This window comes from Balaenoptera ricei, chromosome 6 (assembly GCF_028023285.1).
Source record: "Balaenoptera ricei isolate mBalRic1 chromosome 6, mBalRic1.hap2, whole genome shotgun sequence".
NCBI classification, from domain to species: Eukaryota; Metazoa; Chordata; class Mammalia; order Artiodactyla; family Balaenopteridae; genus Balaenoptera; species Balaenoptera ricei.
In genome coordinates, this window is record NC_082644.1 from 3028393 (window position 1) to 3040657 (window position 12265).

The 12265-nt window shown below is 38.9% G+C and overlaps 1 protein-coding gene across 6 annotated transcripts in view; it reads left to right on the forward strand.

Moving 5' to 3' along the window:
• The window catches only part of CLCN3 (chloride voltage-gated channel 3), an 84565-nt gene that overhangs the window by 42712 nt on the left and 29588 nt on the right, over positions 1-12265 (forward strand). For all 6 annotated transcript variants that reach the window (XM_059926741.1, XM_059926740.1, XM_059926743.1 and 3 more), the window contains one exon: positions 9531-9688. In XM_059926741.1, the coding sequence (XP_059782724.1) occupies positions 9531-9688 (158 nt within the window). The remainder of the gene's footprint in view (positions 1-9530; positions 9689-12265) is intronic.

Here is a 12265-nt window from a genome sequence, read left to right on the forward strand (position 1 = left end):
CTCGATATTGCTAATTATTAAAGAAATGCAAATCAAAGCTACAGTGACGTATCACCTCACAATGCTCAGAATGGCCATCATTAAAACATCTACAAATAATAAATGCAGGAGAGGGTGTGGAGAAAAAGGAACCCGCCTACACTGTTGGTGGGGATGTAAATTGGTGCAGCCACTATGGAGAACAGTATGAAGGTTCCTTAAAAAACTAAAAATAGAGCTACCATATGATCCTGCAATCCCATTCCTGGACATATATCTGGAGAAAACCATAACTTGAGAAGATACATGCACCCCAGTGTTCATAGCAGCACTATTTACAATAACCAAGACATGGAAGCAACCTAAATGTCCATTGACAGATGAATGGATAATGAAGATGTGGTATATATACACAATGAAATATTACTCAGCCGTAAAAAAATGAAATAATGCCACTTTCAGCAACATGGATGGACCTGGAGATTATCATATTAAGTGAAGCATACTGGACAAAGAAAGACAAATACATGCTATCACTTATATGTGGAATCTAAAAAAAAAAGTGATACAAATGAACTTATATACAAAACAGAAATATACCCACAGACACAGAAAACAAACTTATGGTTACCAAAGGGGAAAGCAGGGGGAATAAATGAGGAGTTTGGGATTAACATATACACACTACTATATATAAAATAGATAACCAACAAGGACCTACTGTATAGCACAGAGAACTCTACTCAATATTTTGTAATAACCTATAAGGGAAAAGATTCTGAAAAAGAATAGATATATACGTATAACTGAATCACTTTGCTGTACACCTGAAACTAACGTAACATTGTAAATCAACTGTACTTCAATACAAAAACCAAAACCAAAACCAAACCAAAATAAATAACAAATTAAAATTTTCTGACAGATAATTTAAAAACTCTTTGTTTAGATTATAGATGTTAATAAATAATAAAGTTGTGTTTACATAGGTATGCTTTTGTGTCTGAGGAAAAAATAATCAAGGCAAAAAGTCCTCTTATCAATAAAGTTATTTTTGCAAGAAAGCTGCAAACCAGTTACAGCTCATTGATTGGATAATTTTTCCTACTTGCTGAGGTATTGATATTTTAGTGTTAGTGATACTTGAACTATGAAATATTGTTGGTGATATTTAAATTGTACAATGTCCATTTTATGGAAAGGTTGGTCATTGAGCATACATTTTATTTTATTTTTTAATGGTATTTCCTTTTTTAATATATTTATTTATTTATTGGCTGCATTGGGTTCGTTGCTGTGTGTGGGCTTTCTCTAGTTGCAGCGAGCAGGGGCTACTCTTCGTTGCAGTGTGTGGGCTTCTCATTGCAGTGGCTTCTCTTGCCGAGCACGGGCTCTAGGCATGCGGGCTCACTAGTTGTGACTCTTGGGCTCTAGAGCACAGGCTCAGTAGTTGTGGCTCACGGGCTTAGTTGCTCCGAGGTGTGTGGGATCTTCCCAGACCAGGGTTCGAGCCCGTGTCCCCTGCATTGGCAGGCGGATTCTTAACCACTGTGCCACCAGGGAAGTCCGACCATACATTTTAGAAATTTGTTTTTGTGTCCATACCAGGTGTAATGAATTAAGTTATCTGTTAAAACTCTACAGGACTTTTGCTCAGTATACAGTTGCAGAAGAACTCATTGCTCAAATTTGTAAGACTCTTTTTCTTCCTTTTGTCATATTTCAGTCTTCTGGTTAAGATTAATACCATATGAGTAACATAATTAAACCTGATGAAATTTTGAATGCCAAAATATTTGAGCAGAAACAATAACTTGTGTTTATTGATCTCCTACTGTTTGTCAGATATATTAGTTGGTATTTTACATGTTTTATCTCCAGTCCACACACCACACTCTAAAAGTGGGTGAGATCACCCAGGTACCTCTAAGAGGTTAATTCGTAGTTCGTGCTGGCTTATGTGGCAGCACTGGGGTTTGACTCTAGGCCTTTCTGACCTCAGAGTGCCTTAAGGTCATGGAATTTCTCTACTAGGCCACTCTGAAAAGAAAGTGATCTTTTCTCTAGTCTTTTCTTGTTACTGTTTTTCAGCCATTGGGTAGTGGAAGGGTAGTCACTGGCATCTGGTAGCCAGACCTCCAGAAAAGTTTTTGTCTTAAATTTGGGAGCTACTACTTTCAGATCATACTTTCTTATACTCTAAGATCTGGGGATCTAGGTAGCAGGGACTATCCTATATCCTTCTGAAGTTCAGGTGTTAAAATTAATAAACTCCTACTGTCTTTGTATCACTCTGCTCAGGGTTTATATTTTCAAGAGGCAGAGTTTGATTAACGTACCTTGGATTGTGTGCCGTTTTCTTAGCTGGACAGGGGAAGATACTTTGATTGATGCCCCCATCAAGATTGCATGCAGTGAGGAATAGAAGTTTCCTAAAAATCATTGGGTTCTGTTTCAGAAAGAAGGGGAAAGAAAGGGTTGCTAGGTGGGCAGAGACCGTAAGGATCCATTACATAAATATTAACCGAATCTGAGGACAGTTACTAGGTCATGTGGTTATTTTAAGTTTGGCGATATATCTGGTTATTAATATTGAATATCTGGACATAGGGTTGCAAAAAAAAGTTGAGAACAAGAAAAAGATTAAAATTTAAAAAATTAATTGGAAAAGAGGATGACTAGGGACACGTATGTTCATTGTATGTACTGTTTTTAATGCAAGCTAACCTAAATGATAGAGTGAGTACATCACAACAGTTACGGTAGTCTGACGTCCTTTGAAAATGATGTGCATATGCATTTAATGACATGAGATGGTTTTTAGAAAGTATGTTGAGTAATGAAAATATGCTAAAAGCTTATAAATAAATGTGGCTAATTGGATCTTTTTTTCTTGTGTAAAATGTTAGAAGCTGAAACCAGTTGCCAGTTTAACTATTTTAAACTCTCTTGTTTACTCAATTCCCTCTCCTTGCTTCTCCTGCAAACCTTATGTAACTGTGTAGAATTGCTTCTTCATCTGTTCTTTTTTCAATCCAAGGCTTATTGCAGAAACTCTCTTTTTTACTTAAAACATTTTGAAACCCAGAAACCCATTGCTTACAACTCAAAGGTATTGGCTTTTAAGACTTTGCCTTTTACATGGGTTTCAAAAGCCTGAGTTGGAAACTCGTAGAAGCCACAGTGCTGAATCTTGTTTTCTGTGTTCTGCTGTGTGTTTCTTTCCCTGTGGTGGTGGGTGTTTCCTGAATTGGTGGGGAACACGTGTGGAGAGGATGAGGAGATCGTGTTGGATAAGGAACCTGGTGAGTAGTATTTCCAAAAGGTGTCCTGGTACGCCTCTGCTACTGTCTCCACAGATAGATCAGTGAGAGCTGCACATGCTTTGAGAAATGGGAGGTCCAAGTAAATCATGTCATTTTGTGTTCATGCACCTATAACAAGAGTTTTTACTGAGGCAAAGAGAGGCCTTGTCGGGAAAGTGTGGCGTCACCCCTTTATTTCATCCTGTCGACCTCTTTGTCTTCTGGACAGAGAACAGCTTTAGGAAAGCCATGTTATAATTTCCTAATTAACCAACCCTTGAAGTAATATTTTAGGAAAGAGAGAGGGATGCACTTAACATATGAGAGAACTTTAAAATTTATTATTTATTTATTTATTGTGGCCGCACTGGGTCTTCGTTGCAGCACGTGGGCTCTTCGTTGCGGCGTGCAGGCTCAGTAGTTGTGGCATGTGGGATCTTAGTTCCCTGAGCAGGGATCGAACCCAGGCCCCCTGCATTGGGAGCACAGAGTCTTTTTATTTTTTTTTAATAAATTATTTTATTTTATTTTATTTTATTTATTTTTGGCTGCTTTGGGTCTTCGCTGCTGCACACAGGCTTTCTCTAGTTGCGGCGAGCGGGGGCTACTCTTCGTTGCGGTGCGCAGGCTTCTCATTGCGGTGGCTTCTCTTGTTGCGGAGCACGGGCTCTAGGCACCCGGGCTTCAGTAGTTGTGGCACGTGGGCTCAGTAGTTGTGGCTCGCGGGCTCTAGAGCGCAGGCTCAGTAGTCGTGGCGCACGGGCTTAGCTGCTCCACGGCATGTGGGATCCTCCGGGACCAGGGCTCGAACCCGTGTCCCCTGCATTGGCAGGCGGATTCTTAACCACTGCACCACCAGGGAAGCCCGGGAGCACGGAGTCTTAACTGCTGGACCACCAGGGAAGTCCCACATATGAGAGAACTTTAATTTGTGTTTGTGGCATTACCTGCAAGGTATGTGCTACGTTCATGCATAAGATGAAGTGGAGAGGGGAAGCTGGATAACTTACACAGTTGCTTCTAAGAATTTTATTAACACACAAATATAATTTATTTGTGTTCATCTCATTTTATCATACGTAAGTTAAACTTTAAACGAATCCAGGTTGCAGTGAACTATACACAAAGAAATGATAATTAGGAACATTTAAAAACCATTGTTATTGTTAGGAAACATAATACCTTTAAAATTACTCCTACTGAGGGATATATAGGCATTTCTGTGATCCTGTTAGAAATGAATGTTCCCTACCCAGTTTAGAATAGGACAGAAAGTCTTTCCTTTTCTCCTTCTTTGTACTATTCAGATTTCCACGTTTGGCAGAACAAACTATAAAAGAAAATGCATGTAGCGATGTCATACACATACTAACGTAAATGTGTGAATCTTTTTTTTAATAGCCAGCTGATTCTTGAATTTTATTTAGCAATCGTAAAGCAGACTTTTTTTAAAAATAAATAAATAAATTTATTTATTTATTTATTTATTTATTTATTTTTGGCTGCGTCGGGTCTTCTTTGCTGCGTGCGGGCTTTCTCTAGTTGTGGCGAGCGGGGGCTACTCTTCGTTGTGATGTGTGGGCTTCTCATTGCAGTGGCTTCTCTTGTTGCGGAGCACAGGCTCTAGGTGCGTGGGCTTCAGTAGTTGTGGCTCGTGGGCTCTAGAGTGCAGGCTCAGTAGTTGTGGCTCACGGGCTTAGTTGCTCCGCGGCATGTGGGATCCTCCCGGACCAGGGCTCGAACCCGTGTCCCCTGCATTGACAGGCAGATTCTTAACCCCTGCGCCACCAGGGTAGTCCAAAGCAGACTTTAAATATAAAAAATATGTTAATTGATTTTGCGTTCAATATGATACATCTTTCATTTGTTAATAATAACCCAGTAAGAAACAGGATGAAAGGAGAGAGGTTAAAGCCAGATTGAAATGTCTGCGTTTTGGGACTTCCCTGGTGGTCCAGTGGTTAAGACTCCGTGCTTCCACTGCAGGGGGCGTGGGCTCTATCCCTGGTGGGGGAACTAAGAACCCGCATGCCACGTGGCACAGCCAAAAAAAGAAAAAAAAAAAGAAATGTCTGCCTTTTTCTTCTGAAGATTCCTTTTAATTATATTTATCAGAGCCAGAGAAATATTCTAATCAACTAGCAAAAAGGTGTTATTTCACTTTCATAGCAAAATCCATCTTGGTTACTTTCTAAGCCGATTTGATAGCAAGAGTCACAAGAAGGACTCAAACCTCTTTTCGGAATAATTTAGAGGGGAAACAGTGAATCTCTGTTTCTGTGGGCTCCCCCAAAACCAAGACCAATCAGCAGTTCTCCCATACTCTGCTTTTTTCAAACAGCATTGCTGTGTCAGGTGGAAGCAAATAGGCATGAGAGGACAGACTGACTTCAAATAGTCTGTTGGGGACACAAACTGCTCTGGCTAATTCCTACCCTAAAATGTGCAGTGGCAGCCCCAGAAATTCCAAGGAACACACATAAAAGTCCCAGAACATAAATCATTGGTGCACAGGGTCCTCTGGTTTAAAAAGTTGAATACTTTATATCTGACTTTCAGGACTTTTGAATTACTGTGTAGTTACGTAAGTTAGATGTCAGGGTAGTTTCTACAGACTAATGATTTGGAAGTCACTGAGGCAGGACACAGGGCTTCTGTGGATGTGTGTGTGGTGCTGCCTCCGAAATTAGGTATAGTGGTCTCTCCCCGCCCCTCCCTAGCTCAGAAGCCTGTTGGAGGGATACACTCTGTGTTTGCTTAGTACCCGCATGGTGCAGACGGTTGGGAATTCTCATCATGGGGCTGGTGACATATTGTGTGCATGCATGTTAGGTGCTGTAGAAATTTTGCTTTTGATTTTTCATAGAAGATAATAATAAAGATCAGTAGTTCATGTCTCTTCAACTCTACCCAGATACGGGCAAATAGGGGAAAAGTTTGAAGTTTGCAAAATATATCACAGTAGACTTAAAAAATATTTTTCTTTTAATTTCAAACTTAGAGATGTTGAAAAATAGTGCAGAGAATCCCATATACCCTTCACCCAGATTCCTGAAATGCTAACATTTTACCACATTTGCTCATCCTGTGTCTTGTTCTTTCTCTCGCTGTTAATATGTACTGTTTTCTGTGTAATACATAATATATACGGCTATTTATATGTATGTGGTGCATATAATTACCACATAATTTTTTCCTGAACTCTATACGGGTGAGATGCAGACGTGATACACTTTAACCTCTAAATACTTCAGTGTATATTTCCTTATGGAAGGATATATAGCTTATGTATAGCTAAGTACAGTTTTCAAACTCAGAAAATTGACATTGATACAGTACTGTTATTAGAGCTGCAGGCTGTTTTCAGATTTGCTGCTTGTTGCCCTGTGTCCTTTAATACAGAAGCGCAAACATGTCTGTCCCAGTCCTGCTCTGCTCGCCCAGGGCACAGGTTATGTTCCGTGGCTGGCTCTTTTGTCTCCTTTAATCTAGAGCCGCTCCTCAGTCATGCTTTGTCTTTCGTGACTCTGACATTGTTGAAGAATGCAAACCATTTATCTTGCAGAATTTCCCTCAGCTTGGATTTGTCGTGTTGATGATGCGTTTTGGGCAGAGCACCCCAGAAGTCTTCCTAAATGGTATAGAGGCTTTTGGTGCTTCCCTCCAAAAACCATCTTCACAATGACCAATTTTAGTGTTATCGTACAGAAAGCAGAGTCAGATTCTGAAATTCGTCAAGATATTATAAATGCCCTTATTATTTTTGCTCTCCTGTCGCTTTTTCTTAAGAAAATTTGTGGCCTTTCAGTTAGCTTTCACAAAGTGGAAATTAGTGAATAAAGTCAGGATAGAGGGAGGAAGAAAGAGCTAGTGTATGTAAAGGCTGAAGAGGAAGGTTTAGAGCATATGTTTTATGTAAGCAAGCATGGGCCATTGCAGGGCTTGGGCCTTTAAACCCTCAGCCAAAATGGTGAGTTATTTATTCCCAGAGGGCTTCTGCCGACACACTGAAATCAGTACACCCCTCTCCTTGTAGAGGTTGTACACCCGTCCAAGGCAAGCACAAATGTATTAAATGGGGAGGTAAGAGCTCTGTTGTATCTGGTAGAAGTAAGAGACATTAAGTGTATCAGTACAATATTCAGTACTTGCTACATTGTTTGAAATACTAACCCTTTTTGTGTTAATGCTTGTTCCTAATACTGCCTCTCTGACTGATCAAGAAACAGAGCTTGCAACCCACAGTGTCGTCTGTTTGGTTTCTGTCTGAACAGTAACAAAATGAGTCCCTGTCTTGACGTGGTGGCTGTGTGTGTCTCTTCCTCCCACCGCCCCACTGCTTCAAGACCCTCTCCTGCTCTAATCTAGGCGCTGTTTATAAGCGAGGGGGGAAGGTTCAGATTCTGGCTTTGCCATGTGATCCTTTGGTGAATGACTTAACATTTATGAGTTTCTTTGTAAACGAAAGAGAACAAGTGAGTTTAAACCATCAGAGTGCAAGAGTAGTCTGGAAATTTTGCTCTATTCCTTAAAAGCCACAGAATAAAATAAACTGGTTTCTTGGGTTTCTTTTTATAGTGTTTGTTTAAACATTAGTATAGTGCCACTCCTTATATTCTATATCAGTTAGTACATTTTTATTAAAATGACACACTTTTAGATGATGATTTTTGGCATAAAATCTATATTACTGCTACATAATTTGAAGATGTAATCTGTAATCACTTATGCTAAGATCACCTGTTTGAAATTATGTACCAGCTTTTCTAAGTTTTTAGGGCTTTAGATAAATTCCAAATGCTTCTTTGCTTATATGTCTTTGTTATAAGGTATAACAAAATGATATATAACATATATCATTTAGATGCTTAATATTTGAAGATGACTTGTCCAAAGTTACTTAACTGTCTAAGACTAGAATCTGGGCCTTTTGGTAGCAGTTTGTTGCTCTTTTCACTTAACTATTTTTTAGATCCATTAGGATTCCTTTATTCTCAGTCCCGTTCACATCCCTATTAATAGTGTGTGTGTTTATTTAGAAAAGTAATTTTCATTGAAATATATATACATATATACTACATATATGTGTGTGTGTGTGTATATATATATATATTTATATACCTACAAGGGGTATGCAGATAAAGTTCATTCTCTGCTTTTTCAAACAAATCTACTTGGCAGAGGTAACCATTATTAACGTGTTGTTTCATCTCTCTTCATACTGTTTTCTCTGTATTTAAATATACATGTAAGCGTAACTTTTAAACCAAAATAAATTTTACTAAATAATTTTCAAATTAAACATGCTGATCCGCACTTGAAAATAGGGTCAGGGGTTAGGTCAGATCTCCTTCTTCACCTGTAAATAAACTGTTATTAAAACACAGCCATATTCATTCATTTATATATTGTCTATGCCTTCTTTTGTGCTACCGTGGCAAAGTTGAGTAGTTCTGACTATATGGCCTCCAAAGCCTAAAAGATATACTTTCTGGCTCTTTTGCTGACCCCTGTTTTAGATCGTAAGCATCTGGCATTTGTTTTTGCTTACTTTCTGGAGCACTAGTAAGATGTTCTCCCCACACTGTGCATGATTTATGGACTTGTACAAGGATAAGTGCAGGAAGAATTCCTAGATATGTGGCCGCTGGGTTGGAGACTGTCTGTGTAGCTTTGCCTGCCCAAAGAGGTTATACAAGTTTATACTGAGACTAATGCTTTTGTGGCAGGACCTCTTTTCCCCGTAACTTCGCCAACTCAGTGCATTAGCCAGCTTTTTTAATCTTTACCGGTCTGATAGAGGAAAATGATATGGTAGGTTTTATCTGCATTTCTTTTTCTGTGTTAGATTGAACTTCTTTTCAAAGTTAATAGCCAGTTTTTATTTCTTTTTTGTGAATTGTCTTTGTCTCCTTCCTTGTACCCTCAAGTCTGTTACATAGTGGACACTTGTATTGAACAAGTGGACACTTGTATTGAATATTTATTGAACTCTAATGAGGGAACCAGCTTGATGACAAAGCTGATTTAGGGGACAGTGTGTGAGTTGGAAAGGACATGCCATAGTCCTTTTGCCTATTTCCAAGTTTCAGATGAATTTTTCTAATGCTTTCCTTCCTCTGTTTTAGTGTGATTATTTCAGGCGGTACCTGTTTCTTTACGAATCCCTAATGAAGTGCTGAGGAGGCTGCGTAGTTCACCGCTGTGCCTCACAGAGCACGCTCATGGTCCCCTTCTGCTTTGTAGGAACTCATTACACCATGACCAACGGGGGCAGCATCAGCAGTTCCACCCACCTGCTGGACCTTCTGGATGAACCCATCCCCGGCGTTGGTACCTATGACGATTTCCACACCATTGATTGGGTGCGGGAGAGATGTAAAGACAGGGAAAGGCACAGACGGGTGAGTGTGTTCAGTAGTCCTTAAAATGACAGTGCACAATTAGATCATTTAATAATATGTGATCTCGGCCTGCCAAAATACGTTATACATTAAAAGTACATTCAAGTAAATTCCTCCATTTTATAAGTAATATATGTTTTTTCTCTATGTAATTTTTAAAAAGTTTATTTATATCCCATGTCTTTCTCGAAAGGATTTGAAGTAGCTTAAAATCAAAAAAGTATAGTAAGACAACGCAGGAAGGAAAGGGAAACCGCGACATGTGAATTGAGGGTGGATGAAGCCAAGTTCAAGATGTAGCAGTCAGCATGATATCTGGCTTTGAGCCGCACAGCAGCTACGGCAAAAGAGGAGACGTATTACATAATTTTCAGTTGTTGGAAAAAGAAGCAGCTTACTGGGGAGATAGTTTCCCGGGGTTTTGCTGTTTTCTTTTATCTCCTTTCTTGGTTTTAAATTCTGAGATATTTCTCAAATTGAGTCCTGTGTGGGGCATATTGAATGTTGTAATGAATCACTAATCAAAAAAAGAATGGCTTTTGCTAAAAACTGCAACTTATGTTAACTTTTTTGTTGTCGATTGTGCCTTACTGATACAGTGTAATCCAAAAATAATTTTAAAAGAGAAAAAAAAATCTCTTGAAAATAAAATTCCAAATTCTAAAAGGCCGTTTGCAAATTTGAGCTCTGAAAGTTACTTGTAAATGAAGTAATTGCTTGTACAAATTAGGTATTACCTTTCATAATAATGTATATTATGTGTATTAAACCTAAAGTTGGACTTAGATTATATTGTTTATGAAAAGTACTGCTTCTGAGATTCATCAGTCAATATTTACCTTTTCTGGGAACATTATAAATCGAGTGTAACTGAAAATAAGAGATAATACCATATTAGATACTAAAACTGAGAAATTTCAAAAATATTAATTCATTTAAAAGTAACAATAACAAATCCATTACATGTTAACATAAAAAACATTTTTATGAAAAATAACTATTTTCCAAAATAAAAAATATTTAGTGAGAGAGTGACATTGTATTACATCTTTATAAATCATTCATTCATTGTTGTCTGGTTTACTAAAAACTGCGGGTTTCTCATATCTGCTACTGCAATCTGTTGTGATATGTTTTGATTGAAGTAAAAACTTTTCTTCTTTGGATGAAGAAGATCCAGCCTCACACAGACGTGTAGTTGGAAAAGCCAGGAGTATTTTAATAACCTTTTCAGATCATTGTGGATATTCTTTGATACTGCATGACAGTGACAGTGACAAGTGGTAGTTTCTTAAAGGTTAGATGCAGTGTGTAATCTGAAACTGTATCAATGAACTTTTTGTCTCCTATTACATTAAAATCTGTTGGTTCCTGTTGAACTTTGAATGGATGATTTTGTAACATTATGCCATGATCCTTTGAAAAATAGTAAAAAAAATAAAAAAGAAAGAAAGAAAGAAAAAAATATTGATTCATGTAGTTCTTTCAATAGTTGACACTTTCATTACACCATATCATTATACAATATCAAAAAAGGCACATTTGTTAATATCAACACTGATCTCCTCAGAAAAGTCTTTAAGGATTGGGATCTGTCATTCTTATAGGGATGGCTACAAGTTTTCTAAAATTCATTTTTACTTGAAAGCTCAAATTCTATCATTGGAAACAAATACACATTTTACTTGAAATGACAGGCTTACTTGGTTCATCTTTGAGAAAAATACCTGTCAAATTTCCAAGTCTGAAAAAACCATGGCTTGGTGGTTTTCTTTCAAGTAGTATGGGTGTTCCATGGAAGCGGTTTATTTTGCAGCTCAAGTAGATGGCACAGGTGCTTTTCCTCAAGGCCTCGCCTCTGGCTTCAGTGTGCGTCAGAAGTGCTGTGTGTATACTTCAGTCATCACACGCAGTGTTAGGAAGCCTCAGTGGACGGGGCGCAGTACTTTTTACTGCTTCCTCAAAGACATTTCAAAGTGAAACTGGCACGTACTGACCTTTTAGCTCTAAGTGGCAGTGAAGAATGTGATGACTGCCAGGGTGTTTGGGTGCCACCGCCTTGACCCTGCTGAGGACCCAGCAGTTTTGTTATCGCTTTTGCGTTATCAGTGGAAGCATCAACGTGGTGAAAAAGGCGCATCGTGTTTTAGTATTACTATGAAAATAGCTTTGACCTTGAAGACCCCTGAGAAGAGGTCTCAGGGACACACAGGGTATCTGGGCCACACCATGAGAACCACTGTTTTGTTTTTTTTTTTTAATTTATTTTTTTTATTTTTATTTTTATTTTTATTTTTGGCTGCGTTGGGTCTTTGTTGCTGTGCGCGGGCTTTCTCTAGTTGCGGTGAGCGGGGGCTACTCTTCGTTGAGGTGCACGGGCTTCTCATTGCAGTGGCTTCTCTTGTTGCGGAGCACGGGCTCTAGGTGCTCAGGCTTCAGTAGTTGTGGCACGTGGGCTCAGTAGTTGTGGCTCGCGGGCTCTAGAGCACAGGCTCGGTAGTTGTGGTGCATGGGCTTAGTTGCTCTGTGGCACGTGGAATCTTCCCTGGCCAGGGCCCGAACCCGTGTCCCTTGCAT